Raw genomic sequence first — 17,249 nt, forward strand, 5'->3', positions numbered from 1 at the left:
CCCCTCCCGTAAATCAGGCTCTGGGCCACGCACAGCCATGACCCATTCATGACAGGGATAAAATCCAGATGTTCCAGTGCTCCATGCAGCTGGGTCATTTCCTTTTTTGGCTAAAAACGTGAGGCTCTTGAGGCTGAGTGAAAGAGGAGCCCGGGGGCCCTTTGTACAGAAACCTTTTGTGGTTAATCCCTGGAAACAGCGATGCAGAAACAAGGGGTTGTGGTGCTCCAGCTGGAGGACAGGCTCGGCTGGGAACCTCCTGGGCTGGAGCTCCTCGCCTGCCCTTGAGGCTGAGCGGCAGCAAAACCAGAGCCCGGCGCAGGTCACAGGGCAGCAACAGCAACAAAAACCTGACTTTAAAAGCCCCGTTAGCTGCCAGAGCAGGAGCCTTTGAAGGAGCCAGGAGTGCCTCGCACAGAGCCATGATCCCGCCGGGGCTGTGCCGGTGCCGCTGCCGGAGCAGCGCCCGCAGGGGAAGGCAGCACAGTGCCGGAGCCAGAGGAAGCCGTGGCAGCTGTTAGTAAATGTAAAGGAATCTGTGGAAAACAGTTTCAGATGTTAGGGGAATAAATGGCTCCCCAGCTGATAAAAAGTGAGTAGTGAGCATGCACCGCTTCGGGGAAGGCTGCCAGGAGGAGGGAGACCACTGTCACCCCGGCTGGAGACGACAGCAACTTCCCCACCAAACATCCTCCGGAGAGCCTACGTGTGCGGAGCAGAGAGCACGCGCCGCGGGGGGGGAAAAGGAAGCATCTGCACGGTGGGATACAACGATACGACTCGGTACCGCAGCGATCCAGACCAGCTCCTGCAGCCGTGCAGCATCCCGGCGTCTGCCGAGCCCAACCCCACCGACAGCCAGCCCCGGGGCATCGCGCCCGGCACCGGCCGAGTCATCGTGCCCGACATCATCCAAGTCCTGCTCAGGCCCGTCCTGCGGAGCAGCCTGCCCGGACAGACAGCAGGCACGGACAGGCAGCCCCGGCACCAGGAACTCGCCGCAGCCCCACAGCAGGAAGAAGGAGCTGCTGTTCCTCAGCCATAACCCTCGGGACTGGCACAGCTGATGCCGGGCGTGTGGTTTGGGGAGGCACGAGCACTGGGGGATCGCCCAAACGCAGGACAGGGTGAGGGATGAGGACAGGGCTGAGCACAGGAGCCACAGCACCGCTTCACACAGTGCTCTGCCCTGCACCTGCTGTTCGAGAAACACATGAGAGCGAGCGTCACTAAAACGGTTTATTATATAAAGCCGTAGGAAATACACAGGAGGTTTAGGACACTTCCTTCTAGAAACTGCTCCAAGCTCCTCAGAATAGCAAACACACAAACTCTGATTTGCCTGCATCAAAGCTTTCAAACGAGGATTCAACAAGGATCTGCATACAGAGTTAATAACACTTCAACATGCATAACATTTTCTGTTCCTAAGTGAAGCCTGGGGGGGGCGGGGGGGGGGGCTAGCCCCTTCATCCTGCAGTTGGTTACAAAATGGGATATTCATGACAAAAGAGTACAAAAGGAAGAAAAAAATAACCCACAAGAAGATGCTTTCAGAAAAGCACATGGCTGTCTAAGCAGGGAAGCAGGGTCAGCATCGGTGCCCCAGCAAGACAGAAGCAGGAGGGATGTAGGGACAAGGCAGCCACTGAGCGTCCCATCGCGCCAGCCCTTGCCTGAGCCTGGGATGGCTCACGATGTCCTATTTGGCACAGTTAGGGCCAACGCAGGGACTTGGGAGATGCAAAGCCCCTCCTCAGGGCAGCCCAGGTGCCACCTTTGCTTCTCGTTTGGGACACAGCGAGGGATGAGTGTGGCTGTGGGAGCTGCCGCCGGGGCAGGGGGATGCTCAGCCCTGGCAGGAGCAGGTTGTGGATGCCCCAAGCCCCGTGCTCCTGTGGACGCCCCCCCCTCCAGTGCTCCCAGCAGCCACAGCCTGCGGGAAGGTCCCCTCCCCGCATTAATGGGTCTGCGGTGTCACCTGCGCTGCTGGCAGCTGGGCTCAGCGAGGCAATCCCCATCCCACGGATCCCCATGAGAGGGATGGAGCAGGAATAAAGCCCTGGGTGCTCTCAGCCGTCAGCACGCCCTTCTCCAGGGCTCAGCCAGGCGCGTCTCAGGGGGGGACCAGCAGCGGGTCAATACCCTCCAGCTCAGACACGGCAGATCATGGCACGGATGGCGGGGAACAGGGCAGGGAGGTGGTGGGGGCAGAACGCCCCGTACCTGCGAGTGATTTGAGCTCCTCATCCACACCTGAGCGACAGCACCTCCATGCAGATGGGCAGAGCAAAAGACTCTGGCCCACAAACGGTGAGGTGGCTACAGAACTCCGGAGGCTGATCCCATCTGGCAGCACACACGCTCTTCTCCTGGCCACACTCCAGCTTGGTGTCCCCAAAACGTCCCAAGCTGGGCAGAGAGCACCCTCCATGCCCGGGTCGCCAGCCACGCGTACAGAAAGGCTGTGCTGCAAAGCCACCCACAGCGCAGGCCAGCACGGCCAAGCCGCATGGACAGGAGCTGCTGCCTTATGTCACACAGAGCAAGGGAAGCAACAGGGGGGAAAGAGAAAAGTCAGCACTGTGCCAGGGGGAGCGAATACATGCTGCCAGCGCGCAGATCCAGCAGCCCATCGCTGAAGCTGCCGCTGCTGCCCTTTGCCAGGGCCCTGGGCTCAGCTCATGCCTGGTCAGACAGGAAGCAAAAGGAAAGAGTAAATAATGGGGGGGTCTTGAAGCTCCTTTCTCAACTTTATTTAGCTTTGACTCTGCACAGAGCCATAGCACAGCGTACTCTAGCCTTCAGAGAGGGGCACAGGAACCCCCTGAACACACCGTGGTTCGGGGTCAGCCCCCATCTCCTGTGCCTTGTGCCCTGCCCCTGACATGTTGTTGGGGTATCTGGCACAAAGACCCTGAAGAATAGAGAAAGCCCCTGCCCCACGGTGTCCTTGGAGGCTCATAGGTCGCTGCTGCAGTCGCGGCACAGGATCTCATCGTTGTCAGGGATGAAGCCTTTCCCGACCAGCGAGGTGTTGCAGCGGGCGCAGTTAAAGCAATTATGGTGCCAGTGACGGTCCTCAAAGGAGACGTATTTACCACCGCCAAAGCCTACGGGAGGGACAGAGCGCAGTGTTAGAACCCCTGGAGAAACCGGGACGAGCTTCCCGCACAGACCGAGGCTTGGACTGTTCATCTCTGAGTCAGATCCTCATTCGCTGCACTGGGGCACCCAAACACCTCCCCATACTGAATACATCTGAAACGTGGATCTCGACTCCTGGGGGATGAGAGAACCAAAATGATTTCACACCAGATTTTGCAGGGTTGAGATCCTCAGGCCAGAATCACCATTTTCTCCCCCCAGAGGAGCGGACAGCAGAGCTGTCACAGCAAGGGAGGGGGCTGCGGGGAGCTCCTGGCAGCACTGCCTGGAGCAGCTCCTTCCAAGGACAGCGCGAGGGAAGTCCTGGGAAGAGCCCTCCTGCCACCAGCCCTGTCCCAGGCTCCTGCAGAGGCTCCGCAGGCAGCTTCCTTCCTCTGCCCGCAGCGCTCGGACTTGTGGGCTGTGACCCCCTTCTCCCCAGGACTGCGACAAACTGATAAGGACCAGACGGGAAGCGGGGTGCCCAGGAGCTGCCCTGTCCTCAGCTGGAGTCATCCTCTGAGTCACCAGCTGATTCACGGCTTTGCAAGAGACGGGAGTTGCAAAGGGAAAGGTCAAGAGGGGGAGGACAGGAAGGAGGCCAGACCCTCTCAGGGGTTTCTGCAGAAGAGGACCCTCTGCTTCCCCTGTCTTAGGAGGGTACTGCAGGTCCAGACTCCCTGCAGCAGTTGCTGCTCCAGCTACGGCTGGAAGTCTCTGGCTTTCTCTGAGAGCAATCTTTACACAGGACGTGGCAACTAGCCTCCAACAAGGCAAGCTTGAGACACAAGACCACACTGTGAGGGGTCACTTTGGGAGCCTTTACCCCTGGGCAGAGGGAAATCCTCCCACAGGGCACAGTTCGCCACTTTGAAAGACGCAGATGAAGGGACACGAGTGGCCCTAGGGCCACTGCAGCAGAGAGATCCCCTCTCCTGGGGGGCTCCTTGGAAAGCAGCTGCAGTTTTGGGGGGATGTGCCTGAGGGCACCTTGTACTCCCTAGCATTTGTCCCGGGGAGGCCTGAAGTGCCTGGAGACACCTGAGCAAGGCTGCGTGGTGGCCATGTGTATGAGCATCCTACGGGCCTGGGTCACACGTGCACCCGAGAGCGCAGCTTCACCCAGAGCAGTCACCGCGTGTGCGCCAACAGGGCAGGCAGGTCATGGCCTGCTCTGCGGAAGCGCCCCGTAACCGGGGCCGTTCTGCTCACCTGTGATGGGCTTCGTGCAGGCGCTGCACTTCTTGGCATAGAGGTTCCCAAAGCACTTGATGCAGTAGGGGTTGTCGTCCTGGGAGGTGAACTGCTGCCCAGCCAGGGGGGTCTTGCAGCCCGTGCAGACAAAACACTCCTTGTGCCACGGCTCATCCCGGTAAGTCACTCCTCCCTTGGTGAGGGTCTGCGGGAAGAGAGCGCACACTGGTGACACAGGGACACGGGCGAACAGGCCGCAGCGCAGGACCAGCAGCCAGCCGGGGTGGTGGCGCCTGAACCCATCTCTGGCGGGGCTCAGGCCGGAGTGGGGAACGTGGCCCTGGATCAGAGAACGCGGGGGCTGCGGGCTGTGGGGTCAGACATACCTTTTTGCAACGAGTGCAGCGAGGAGCAAACTTGCTCTCGTAACAGGGGACACAGTAATAATCCTTATTGTCTGGGATGAAGGATCGTGACCCGATGGGCTGCTGGCAGCTGCTGCATATGAAGCAATGCTCGTGCCAGGTTTGTCCGTTGTACTCCAGCTTACGGGATCCTGCAGAGAGAGCCGTTCAGTGAAGGAGGGAGCTGCGGGAGGCTGTGTGGGATGAACCGCGGTCCTGCACACCCCGCTCTCTGCCTGCCCTCCCCATGGCAACAGCTGGAGCGGGGAGGCTCCGGGCCCACCCCACCACCAAGGGGGGGCTGTGGGAACATGCCCTCAGACCCGCACACAGCCCACAGCAGAGACGCCTGTTGTAACCCATTTGTAACCTGCACCTGAAGATGGTGCCAGAATGGCCAAGCAAAGACACTCCTTTGCCTCAGGCCATCTCCAGGGATGATCACACATCTTGAGTCATTCCTTCTCTTCTCGTCAGCACACACCAGAAAATGCCCAGGAAACCCTTTGTTATCTCCTCCCTGGCTCACTTCCCCATGAAAAAGGGGAACAGATGGACGGGGCTGCTGCGGTGACCACAGCACAGGATCCCGCTGTCTTGTCAGACAAAGTGCCCGCCCCACTCCGTGCCGTGAGAGTGCGGCAGGAGAGCAGAAATTCCACTCTCTTCCTTGCTGCCCTGGTGTTGGACCCTGCAGCCCTGGCTGATGCCGCCGGGACCAGGAAAAAACCGCAGCGCTCGAGTCTGCCTGCTCCTACCTGGCATGACCGTCTTCTCGCAGGCAACGCACTTGGAGGAGAACTCGCTGCAGTAGCAGTCATTGCACAGCAGCTCCTCGCCTTGGCAGGTGAACGGCTCGTCGGCCAGGGAGCGGTCACAGCGGAAGCAACGGAAGCAGTGCTCGTGGTAATGGCGGTCCTCGTAGTACAGCTCCTGGGGAGGACAGCCGAGGTGAGGAGGGACCGATGGCCCCAGGGAAGCGCCCTGCCCGGCCGCAGGGCCCCATACTCACTCTGCAGTCGTGGCCGATCAGCTCTTTGCACTCATCGCAGGTGTTGGCAAAGTGGGCGTCGTAGCAGGGGATGCAGTACGGGCCATTGTCCATCTGGATGTACTTGCGCCCGTACAAGGACTCCTTGCAGTTGTCGCAGTCAAAGCACTCCGTCATGGTGCCAGTCTGAGGGGCTCCTTCACCTGCTAAGAGACCAGTGGAGATGCTGGGTCAGCATCGGCTTACGCTGCCTGAGATGTCCCCGCACAGCCCTGCCACCTCCAGAGGGCAAGGACCCGAATCCCTGAGCCGGCAAACGGCTGCTGTCAGGAGAGGACACAGACCCGAGCTGCGGCAACTGCCCCGTGGCCGTACGCACTTCCAAAAAAGCCTGCACACAGTCGGGGCCTGGCACGAACCTCGCTGCGGGTTTGTGCTCCAGTTCAACAGCTCGGGCACCGCTCAGAGAATGTACACGTGCAGTCGAGCTTCTCGCTGCCTGCCTCCTTGCTGGGAAGCAAAGTGTAAACAATGACCAAAAGAGAGAATTTGCTTTCCTGGGAAGCTTTGATTTGGCACTGAGAACAGGAGCAGGCACCCGCTGGGTGCACATCCACTGCCACGTCAGAGAGCCAGCCGCCTCGAGGGAGATCTGCCTACCAAGCAGAGACCCGCGCTCAGCCACCAGCACCACCAGCAAGATCCCCGCTGACGGCCCGTGAGCCGATGCTCTGCCCGATGGGGCCGTCAGCCTTTCAAACTCCGCAACTTCTCCAGAACCTTAAAGCAGCTGCTCCCCAGGGAAGCAGAAATGGGGTACCCCACACCGTGCCCGGCTACAGAACCACATCCCAGCAAACCGTTTTACACATATTGCTCCAACTACAAACACTCTTCAGGGAGAAAGTGTTGGGGAGGGCGGGAGTTTTACAAGCAACAGAGGTGTTGGGTTTTGCACGCAGGAGATCAGACATCTCTCGTTGCCTCTTGTCTCCCTCTCAGACAAGAGGTTTGTGGAACTATTTCGCTTTCTTTGGAGCACTGACTCCAGAACAAAAGCATCTTCCTTCTGTTTGGTTTAACCTGGTTATTCCTAAATATGGAGTTTTCCACTTGCAAAATCACACCCTTCTTTATTACAGGTTGCTATCAAGTGTAGACAAGCCCAGGGAATTACATCTGAGCAGTCAGCTGCAGAGCGCCGCACGCTGCACTTTTCTTCGGGAACCCACCCACTTCAGAAAGAGCTATTCTGGCTCAATCTGCAGTTTGGCATTTCGTGGTGCCGGGAGCTCACCGCCAGCCCCCGCGCCTCCTCCCCACGGGCTCCCCGGCAGCAGCGGCTCCCTCCGGGACAGGAGCCGATCCAGACAGCTCTGACTCATGGCAGCGAGCTCCCCAGGGCTATTCTTGGTCGAACCGCACAGCTCCCAGCTGTTGTCAAGCCTGGTATGTGCCGATAGGGCTGCCGGTGAATAAATCTAGTGTTCCCACATGGCTACGTGACCAACAGAGGGGGAACAAAGTCCCTTTTCAGACGCTCTCGTTACCCAGCTGCTGCCCCGGCCATGTTCTGCTCCGCTGACCGCTCCGTGCCCTGCAGCATGGCAGGCTGCTGCGGGGGACTGCGGTGGCGGCAGCAGCGCCACAGCGTGTGCCTGCCACCCGTGGGGGCTTTGGGCCACTGCCGCGCCGAGCCCGTCCCCCAGAGCCCCAGCAGCAGCTGCCCATGGAACAAGGCAGCCCGCGCCGGGCAACTCCCAGTCTGTTACTGGAGATGGGGCACTGGGAGAGTTCGCATGGCGGAGCCGGAGGGGTGCTGGCGTGCCGAACCGGACTGCTGCCGGTTCAGTCTGCCCCTGCTCTGCCACAGCCTGGGCTGACCCCCAGCACCCCCCCTCCGGGGCACCCCCCGAGTGCTCACCCGGCCACGCAGCGGCTCCCGCAACCCCGACGGCTCCTGGCGCTTCTCAGCCACCGCCACCTCCTCGGCCCCACTCGCCTTCGCTCCCTGAAGCCACCCGGGACCTTTTCCTCTGGCAAAGAATGAAAATCAAATTACTAACCCTCCTCCTCCTCCCAGCCCTGTCGAAGGGAACTTTCCAAGGTGTGTCTGTAATAAAAGGGCCTCTAATGAGCACTCCTACCCTGGGAGCCGCCGGAGCCAGGAGCTGCCATGTTTGCTCAATGGGCTGCGCTTTATCTCTGTGGTCTGTAATATGGGGTCAGAGGACATCAGAAAACGCAAGGGAAGGAAAAACAACTTGAATGGAGAAGCCTTGGGTTTTACCAGTGACAGGGACTCGTCCTCCCAAGCACTGTTATGCCTGACCTTGACACTGTCCCTCTGTGAGCCCTGGTTCTCAAAGCCAAAAGCAGGGACAGCCCGGTCTTGTCGTGCTGGCAGATGCCCGACGCCAGCAGAGCAACTCCTGGGAGCCTCATGTGGCCGAGACTGCGACGGGAGCCCACGGGATCAGACTCTGCGCTGCCTCTTCCACAGAAAAAAAGAACAGGCCCAGGAAGTTTGCTCAGGGTTATTTGTATTAGATAAGCCCTTTGCTCTCTTTGTTCCGGTCTCAGACGCAGCGCAGGGCAGGGGTGCCAAAGCCCTACGCAACGCCAAAGCAAACCCTGCGTCTTCGCCCCCGAGGAGACGGCACTGCCGGAGACCGAGTCACGGAGAAGAGGAAGGTGAGACAACAGAAAGAGAGTGAAAGGAACAGCACAAAAGCCCACAATTCTTATTGTGACTGTAATGAGGAACCTGGAAATTGTCTCCATTCGTGAAGAAAAGAGGTGGAGTTCTAAAATGCATTAAAAAAACCGCACTTTAATTGAGGCTCAGATGTAGAAGGCACAATATAGGCAATCACTATGCGTGCTAATTAGCATGTGCTCATACCTTGCAGTCTGCACCACCCTGTAAACATTAGCTGCGTGCTAGGCTGATGTAAGTATCGCTTTCAAATACTAACCAAGGCGTTGCCCTAAAATGATGGGATTCCAGTTGCAAAGAGGGGGTTGGTTTGCCCATTGCCCGATGGCCGCGGTCCCTGTGGGACAAGGTCGGCTGGAGCAGGGCCCCGTACGCGGGGACGGTGGAGCTGGATGTGGGGTGTTCTCTCAGCTGTCTCGCTGGCTGTCTGAGGGCAAAAATAAATAACAGATATATGCCTGCCAGCTGCCTACCCTTCCCCTTTGACAGATATAGTTGTGCTCATGGAGGAAAGGAAGTTCAGTTCCTCTCCTGTGCCCATGAACAAACAGCTTTGGGAACAAGAGCTCCCCTCGCAAACAACATTTAAAGTGCTCCAGGATGCAAATCTGATCAGTCTGGAACAGAGCTCAGAATAGCTTCACGTATGAGAAAGGTCAGCGATTTGTCAAGGACGCACCACAGAGCCCACTTTCTAATTAGAGAGTAACATGCACCTAACACCACCCCGGTGTCATTGTCCGCAGCAACACAGCAGATGGCTTAGCAACAGCCCCAGGAGATTATTGCATTAATTTTAGTGTCGATAAACTGGGGACCTGTTATGCAAAGGAGCCAGTACAGGCTGTCCAGGGCCAGGCGTTCTCCTGCATGCAATCGCTTCAGAGTTTAACCAGCCTTTTGAAACGATTCCTGCTACAATGAACTCCTTCAGCAGAGGCCTCACGTATATGGTGAGCCTATAACCCTGCGTAACTTCACACCAGTTTGTTGCTCGTTGTCGGGTCACAACCAGCTGCTCCGCAGTGATCCCAGAGCAACCCATAAGGCTATTCCTAGGGAAACATTTAATCTGCCCAGGACACAGGAACAGACCTGCCTTTGGCTGTCAGGTTCCTGCCTATTCGTGTCTCCCCTGGGCTGCTCTGAGCAGGGAACTGCTCGTGCAGGCGCAGCTCACACCTAGAGATGCCAAAGGGAAAGCACAACCTCGCTGGGACAGGCCAGCGCTCCCCATGTAAGGATGAAACCATCCAGGGACACGGCTTTGGAAGACGGTCCTCAACGCGCTCCAAGGTCAGGAGAGGAGAAGAACGCTTTCTGTTCCTGTTGGCTTTCCAGAACCATTATGGGTCCTGGAATCTGCGTGAAATTGTTTCTGCCTGCCACCGGCCCTAAAAGGGAAACCATCTGCTTGCTCCGAGGAGCAGCTCCAGCCCCCTCCATTAGGCTGGGAACGTTTTCAGTCCACGTTTCCCGACACGGCTCCTGCGGATCCGCCCAGGGCCACTGCGCACCCCGGGCAGGGGTGGCACGGCCAGCCCCGGCTCTCTGGGGATGGAGGGGACCAGCTCTCCGGGGGGCCGCCGGGGTTCCCCGCGCTCCCTCACGCTGCTGCCAGACCCACGCGCGGGGCTGTAGACCTGGGGCGCTGGGAACAGCATCCCCCATCTGCTGTTGGAGGAGACCCCGCTTTCGGCTGGAGGCAGCTCCCAGAGAGGTGCCAAGCGTTTCATCAGGGTGCCCCCGCCAGACCGCGCACCCCCGGGAGCGGTGCCGCACCACGGAGTCGCGTCCTGCCCTCGGATCTCCGAGCTGCCTCCAGCCGCAGCCTCCCCACCTCGGGGCAGCTCGCAAACCATAGTACGAGGGGCTGCTCCGGGGGGGGGCTCCGGCACAGAGGAGCTGAGTCCTGGCAGGGACCCTCAGCACGGCCATGGACCTCACCCGGCACCTCCCCATCGCCAGCACAACGGGAGGACGCCGCAGGTCATTTCTCCAACACGTAGGGAAGATTTGGCTCCTGCAGTCGGCCTCGAGGGAGGAGGCAGCAGGAGGCAGATGAATCAGCGGGGGGGTACGGCCACACAGCCCCACCGGCACCCCTGGGATGCTGTGCTTACGCACCGCAGGTCCCGAGCTCTGCTGAGGAGGCTGCACCGCAGTCATTTCCCCAGGCACGGGCAGAGCAACCTCCTGCCCAGAGCTGTCACGGGCTGCTCCGGGATCCGCAACACGCTCAGCAAAACGGCTGGCACAGCTGTGAGGAAACACCCTGCCTTTCCAGTGAAATCAGTGCTGTTAGACTCATCCTTGCTCAGCAAGATAGGCAGCTTCCCAGGACTTTCAGAGGAAGAAGTGGCAGAAACTGTTAAAGCATCTGACAAATCACAAGGCATACCTAGGTTGTTGCGCAATTTTTACAGTCTTAGAATGGCAAATTGAGGATTTCCTAATGTTCAGACGGGATCTCTGAGGTGCCCACCATTCAAAGTGCAAAACCACATCGCACGGACTCCCTCCTGACAGCTCTGCATATAGATCAAGATAATTGCTAAAAGCACGACTGTCCCACAAATGTCTGATCTTGCCCTAAGATCGAGAAAAATTTCACCTGATGTCGGCCCACAGCCCGCCCAGCGGTGCCTGGCGGGAAACACCGCGCTGTTTGCGCAGCCCTGACTGAGACACCACGCCTGGTCCAGATACGCTCAGAAGATCGGGAAAGCAGCAACAATTTTTTTTGGTTTTAAAGTTTAAATTAAACTTTCGAATTACCATAAATGATTGGCCAGGTCTCCCAGGAAGGCCGACAAACCTTAGAGAGACCATATGCAGAGTCAGCTATCCGCACATGCAAACAGCTTTGGCCTTGACGTGCTTACACACGCTCTCCAGTCGACGTCTGGGGGGGTCCGTAAGAAACCTCGACACCCCCGGTGCCTGTGGACCAGGGCTGCAGGAAGTTCAGAGTCCTAAGGAACTCCAAACCGCTGCCGCTCTGGTTTCAAAACACCCATGAGTTCATAGACCTTTTTCCTCTAGCACTAAATTCCTCCTTCTTTCTCCTAAGATAAGGAAACATAGAACAAAACTTTTCCTATGCGAAAGGAAAACCTGCTGCTAGTAAGTCAGGCTCTCACAAGGCAGCATCCCCATACAAGGTAATGGGACAAAGCTCTGAGCCAGTATTTGTGCACACTGGGACTTTTGTCCCTTCTCTACCCTTTAAAGAAAGAATCTCTTTTTAATGAGGCCGCAGTTGCAGGGGAATCCAATTTTCCATGCTACAGTGGAAAACCAGGCGGGTTTGCCCATCTGAGACACAAACTGTAATTTCTTGTGGCTGAGACCTTGCTTTGCACTTAGTTTTCAGCTACTTCTGTCCCTTTCCTCCCCACATCCTTCCTATCCGAGCAGGTCCCCTGAGCCCAGCCGGGAGCTGAAGCATCCACACGGTGAGCATGAAGATACGTGGTTTGCGGGAAGAGAAACGGAAGATTCTATTCAAACGCCACCAGTGAGAAATGCCAGGCTTCCCGTGGGTGCCCGGCTTCACTGCGTCCACCCACCTTCCACAGGCCCAGCAGAGGGGCAGCAGAGCGCAGGCGGACACAGAGAAAGGCAACATGCAGTTCAGCTCTCGCTCTAGACTTACTTGCTTTGGGGAAAGTTAATTCTACCAGGGTCAGAAAAAGAAGCTTAGGAGTCCCTACCACGCAACCGTAAAAAGAAAAACTCTGCCCAGGAAGAAAGGAAGGGGTGATTTCAGAGTTAAAAATTTATTACTAATCAGCTGTAAGGGTTAATTAACTGTTTCAGTTTCTGAACAAAATCCTCCCCCTTCGGGGGGCAGCCTGGACCGAGGGCAGAGCTAACGGCAGCAGAGCTGCCAGGACACATTCAGAACAAGCAGCCTGTGTCATTCTGCTAACATTAAAACTGAATGTTTGCTCAAGAGATCAGCTGTTAATCTTACTCAAAATGTATACAAAGAAAGCGAATTCCGTGCACTCAACAGGAAGTCTGGAATTGAAACCATTTGGGCAGTTTGGACCTGTCATGATTCAAGCAGACGACTTAACAGAAGGAGGAAGTCCGAGAGCAGAGGAGTAAGATACGAACACATCGGAAACTTCTTCCCAGCTGAACAAAGTCCCCTTTAGCAGATGGTCATGAAACCTGCAGCTTAGGAAGGTGCCAGGAGAGATTCTGGCCGACCTCTGGAGAGGCTTGGGAGAAGGGAGAGATGTCCTGGCCCAAGCTCCACATGGCGGGTTCCTTCCCCTGCCCAGTGTGGGCTGAGCGGGAGCCCGCTGGCAGCGGCCGCCTGCACCGAGCCAGTCGGTCACCAGAGCTCGCAGGGGGCTGCGGGGCAGCAGCTGCCGACGTGGCCAGGGTGACCATAATAGGAAGAAAGACGCTGGCGCCAAGTTTCAGGGAGCGTGACCGATCACAGGAGCTTCGGTGCGACCAGAGGAGCGGGAGTCACAGGCCAGGGAAGCGGCTGCTCGTATCAATTCTTAAAAAGGAGCAAGGAACAGGCGTGCGATGCTTTCTGAAGTCCTGCTCCCTTCTCCTCTCGAGCACATTGGTCATCCCATCTCAGAGAGAAGGATATGCTCCCCTTCCAATATGGTTACGGCGATATCAAAAGCATCAGAGTCATACTGAAAGGGAGGGCACAAAATCCTCAGGCTTTCCTCGCTTGTGACAGCCAGCGGGCACCACACCAGCCCCGCGGCAGCACGACATCACACCAGCATGACCCCACGCCGGCCCCGCGGCGTCCCAACCCCACGCCGGCGCTGCCATCGCAGAGGCTGCCAGCGCTGGACCATACCATCAGCTCACGCCACGTCCCCAACGTGGCAACACACACAATTCCCACCCACTTGTGGTCTCTCAGCCTCAACAGCCCTGGCAAAAACGCCGTCAGCTAGCGGGGGCTTGAGAAATCACATCATGAGAACCTGCCAAGGTCAAATCCACAAATTCCCTTAGTTTTCTTCTTTTAGCTAGAAAATTGGGCAAGAACGAGGAACTTGCTGTCCGTGCAGGGCTGAATGGCCTTTTAGATGTATTGAGCAGACCATACACTAACCATCACCCTACTGGCAACAAACAGGAACACAAGAACATAAAACAAACCCTGAAGATAGTCATCAACCATATAAAACAAATTAACGGGCAGTGGCCGGCTGCCAGGCCCCAGGTTTCACACCAGGCCCAGGCAGGAGCTGGTCTGGACAGTGAAATGCCCGTCCCTTGTACGATTTACCTGTGAACCTTCTTTGCCCACGTCATTATGAAGTGATGGACAAGAAAAGCTGGTGGGGAGGGACTGCAACCAGATGAGGTCTCATCAAGAAAGTCATGAAGAGAGCACATATAAATGTACGTGAAAACTACAAACTGGTCCATACGGGGCTTCGTGCCACCTGCCTGTTGGAGCACAGGTTTTCTTGTCCTGTGTGCTACAGCCTCGTAACGCCACCATTTGCAGTTACAACCTCGCGCGAGGTACAGGGCACCAGCATGAAGTGAGCATTCTCCAGAAACCAACAAAATGGGAAAACGCATCCACGCCCCAAACTCAGAAGGCAGAACTCTGTCGCACAGAGCCTGGGATGTCCTAAACCTTCCCAAGGCAGAAAACCAGCGAGATCTTTATAGTGCCCTGGCTACTACAGAAAGAAAAAAAAAAGGGAGCCCGGAAGAATAAGCATATCGTGAGGATTATAATCTAGCAATGAAAGTTTAATTTTAGAGTGGATTGATCTATGCCCGTCTAACCCAGCACAGTTGGCCCACAGCCATGGAAAAGCCCAATGGCTGATCCAACTGCTCAAACCCAGGGCTCCGGCAATAGCGTTTCAAAATCTTCGCCCTGTGAAATAAAGGTCACATCCAGTACACGAGATTTCAAATGTAAAAGCATGAGAGGAAATGACTAACTGCGCACGGAGGCCAATTTACCTTCATCTTAGATCTGCTCAGCACACAAGAATCTTGCAATGCAAACAGACATCACAGCCTACACGCAGAAAAAATAATCTGACGGCTCTAGTTGCTAGTTCTTGGGGTCTGTGCATCTCAGTACAGATATCACTGCAAAATAATGGAATTCCACTCTATTTCCCTAAAGTTCTCTTACAATTCCAGCTTATACTGTAGTTTTCACTTTTCTTTCCCTTAGAGGCAGCTGTTTTTTAAATTGAGGATGAAGCCATTCTTAATTCCGAGGTGATCCGGAATTTAAGTTAGTGCTTACTCAGCTTTTTGTTGTCCCTGAATAAAAGGTGCTTAGCCGATTATACCTCTATTTTTGCACATAAAGGCAATCAAAGGGCTGCTTCTGGACAAGAACACGCGTGAGCTGGTGGACGGGCTGCGGGGGACGGGCGCAGCCGCAGTGCGCGTGTTCCATGCTCACATGATGAAAAGCAAACCTGCGCGGCCCGAGCCCAATCCCTTATTAACTGTTTTCTGCAGAAAGCCCAGCAGCTCTTTTGCTGATCAAGACTCTGCTCAATTTCAGTTGGGTTTGTTTGTTTCTTTTTTTAATAAACAAAGCAACTTTGACTTACAGTAGCAGGAAAAGATATAAACCAGACATGTTTTATTTAATGCATGCCTATTACTTAAAGGGCAAAGCAAATTTCTTCACCAAATTTGGTCAAAATATTCCCTTTTCCAAGTTGATTCTTTGCCTCTCAAAAATGAGCATTTGTAGTTGGTTTCTTGTTGTTGTTTCTTTGTTAGCGGATCTGCTGGCTGAGGAAGGTGACCTGCACTGTAACCCTGGCAGGTTTGTGCCTTTCGGGGCTCTCCAACCTGCACGCAAAGTCAACGGAGCGGAGAGAAAGCCAGGGAGGTGACAGGGGGGACACTGCAGTGACACCCCTGTGCCCCACAGGCTCTTGCCCAATGGCCCCTCTCCCAGCACCGACCCCAGGGCTCTCCACGGTGCCGCTGCTCCCACCAGCGCTGAGGATGGTCTCCCGCTACGGCGCTTTTCCCGGCTGCTGGGGTCCCCTGCAAGCGAAGGCAACCTCAGCGCTGCAGCTCGCAGCCACGTGAGCAGCTTCTAAATCTGGGAAGGACCGAATCCTGGCAAAGATGAACTGTCTCAGGTTTCCGTCCCGAGAACTGCTGGCCTGTGGTCCGAAACAAAACGAAGCTCATTTGTTGCCTGGGAGATGCTGTGGGTGCCAGCTGCTGCCCGCCTGGAAAAGGGACCGCTCTGACAGGGCAGCGGCGAGCCCCGCCGAGCACGGGGAGCTGCACAACGAGGACTGGCATTGCTGGGAGAAGACGGCGACCTCTCCTTTTAGCCACTCTAGTAGAAGCAAAACAAGTTTCCTGCTTCTGTGGCGGAGGATTTCCCTGCTAAGTGATCGGGTCACCAGCTATCATTTACTTTTACTATACAGAGCTGGTTAGCTTCAAATCAGTCTCTTTGTTCAAGCATTTCTCACGGGCACCTTTAAAAACCACTTAAATACTGCGCGTTTTAAACAACAGAAGCCATTGGTTGCAATTGTCACATATTTTACATAAAAAAAATCTCTAAGAAACAACTCCTTGCAAGCACTAAAAAGAAAGTTGCAAGATGCGACATGCTTTCCAATCTCTGCCACGCTGTGCTGCCATGCCTGCAGATAAAGAGTCTTTAGCAGCATCTGCCAAAGGGAAAACTCTTGCCACATCCAAAAGCCTAAGTGGAAACAGCTATTTTATGGGCATCCATGCTCACAAAATTTCTGAACGCCTTTATATCCCGCAGCCACACACAGAGTTTCCAACACCGATGCCCCCGCGCGCTGATGTGCCCGCTCAGAACTCGCGCTGCTGCTCTCGCTCCAACCACGGGGCACCGCGGCTGGCAGGCGGTGCAGCAAGGCACCCGTGCCTGGAAACTCATAAAGGGAGGAAAACCGCTCCTTCACAGAAAAAAAAAAAAAAAAACAACCAAACCACCAAACACGCAAATAGAAAAGAAGTAACAATATTAGAGCCCCCTGATCCAGGTCCCTGGCTCATTTACAGAGCCTCATTCTCTCATTCAAAGCTGAGATTTACAAGGGAAACCTACATGAAACAGATTTGCCACAGATTAAAAAGGAACTGAAAGGTCAGAATATTAACTAACGGAGGCTCCTCTCATGATGGCTTTCGGGTAAAGTCCAAGAAGAGTTGATGTTTCAGCCCCTGAAGCAGCAGATATGAAGCAAAGCCCCATTTCTCTGCTGCAGAGATGCTCCACAGCCGCTTGCCGAGGGGAGCGACAGCGGCCAGCTCTCTGCCCAGGCTGAGAGACTCTCCAAAGCCATTTGTCTGCTCAGGCAGTTCAGGGATCGTGTGCTTCACTGCACCAAGACACCACCAAAACGCCCTAAAAACCCTCTCTCTGTTCTCACTGAGCAGAAGTGCTCTATTTGCAAGATATTTGTCCCACATTGGGGAACCCCCGGAAACAAACGCTCAGACCAGGTCTCTGTTACCTTGCATTGTGGGATGCGATGGAGCAGCGCAGAACGCGGCGGCCGCAGGGTAGGACGCAGCTCTCCCGGTGACTCAGGGCGCAGACGGCCGGAGCAGGTGCAACCGGCGAGAGACTCACCAGTAAATCATCACTTGGCCAGCAAAACACCCAAGTGCTTGCCCAGGAACAAAAGCAGCCCCATCATAAACCAGGGGGTGACATCAGCACAGGGATTGCATTTCCTACGGAGGTTTAAATGTCACTACTTGTGACTGGAAATCGGACACTTCAAATTCAAGTTACTCT

General features: G+C 55.8%; 1 protein-coding gene across 6 annotated transcripts in view; it reads right to left on the reverse strand.

The window, feature by feature from the left end:
- Window positions 1–1,225: 1,225 nt before the first annotated feature.
- Window positions 1,226–17,249, reverse strand: part of FHL3 (four and a half LIM domains 3) — a 28,828-nt gene continuing 12,804 nt past the window's right edge. The window contains exons 1-7 of one of the 6 annotated variants that reach the window (XM_074562723.1): window positions 8,715–8,884; window positions 7,661–7,772; window positions 5,758–5,942; window positions 5,504–5,678; window positions 4,728–4,897; window positions 4,360–4,546; window positions 1,226–3,113 (exon numbers count right to left, since the gene is read on the reverse strand). In XM_074562723.1, coding sequence (XP_074418824.1) covers window positions 2,962–3,113; window positions 4,360–4,546; window positions 4,728–4,897; window positions 5,504–5,678; window positions 5,758–5,913 — 840 coding nt within the window. In that variant the 5' untranslated portion in view covers window positions 5,914–5,942; window positions 7,661–7,772; window positions 8,715–8,884 and the 3' untranslated portion in view covers window positions 1,226–2,961. Of the gene's footprint in view, window positions 3,114–4,359; window positions 4,547–4,727; window positions 4,898–5,503; window positions 5,679–5,757; window positions 5,943–7,660; window positions 7,773–8,714; window positions 8,885–16,962; window positions 17,211–17,249 lie in introns of those variants that run through there. The other 5 variants (XM_074562722.1, XM_074562720.1, XM_074562721.1 and 2 more) reach the window with 5 other exon arrangements.

This window comes from Larus michahellis, chromosome 19 (assembly GCF_964199755.1).
Source record: "Larus michahellis chromosome 19, bLarMic1.1, whole genome shotgun sequence".
Lineage (NCBI taxonomy): Eukaryota > Metazoa > Chordata > Aves > Charadriiformes > Laridae > Larus > Larus michahellis.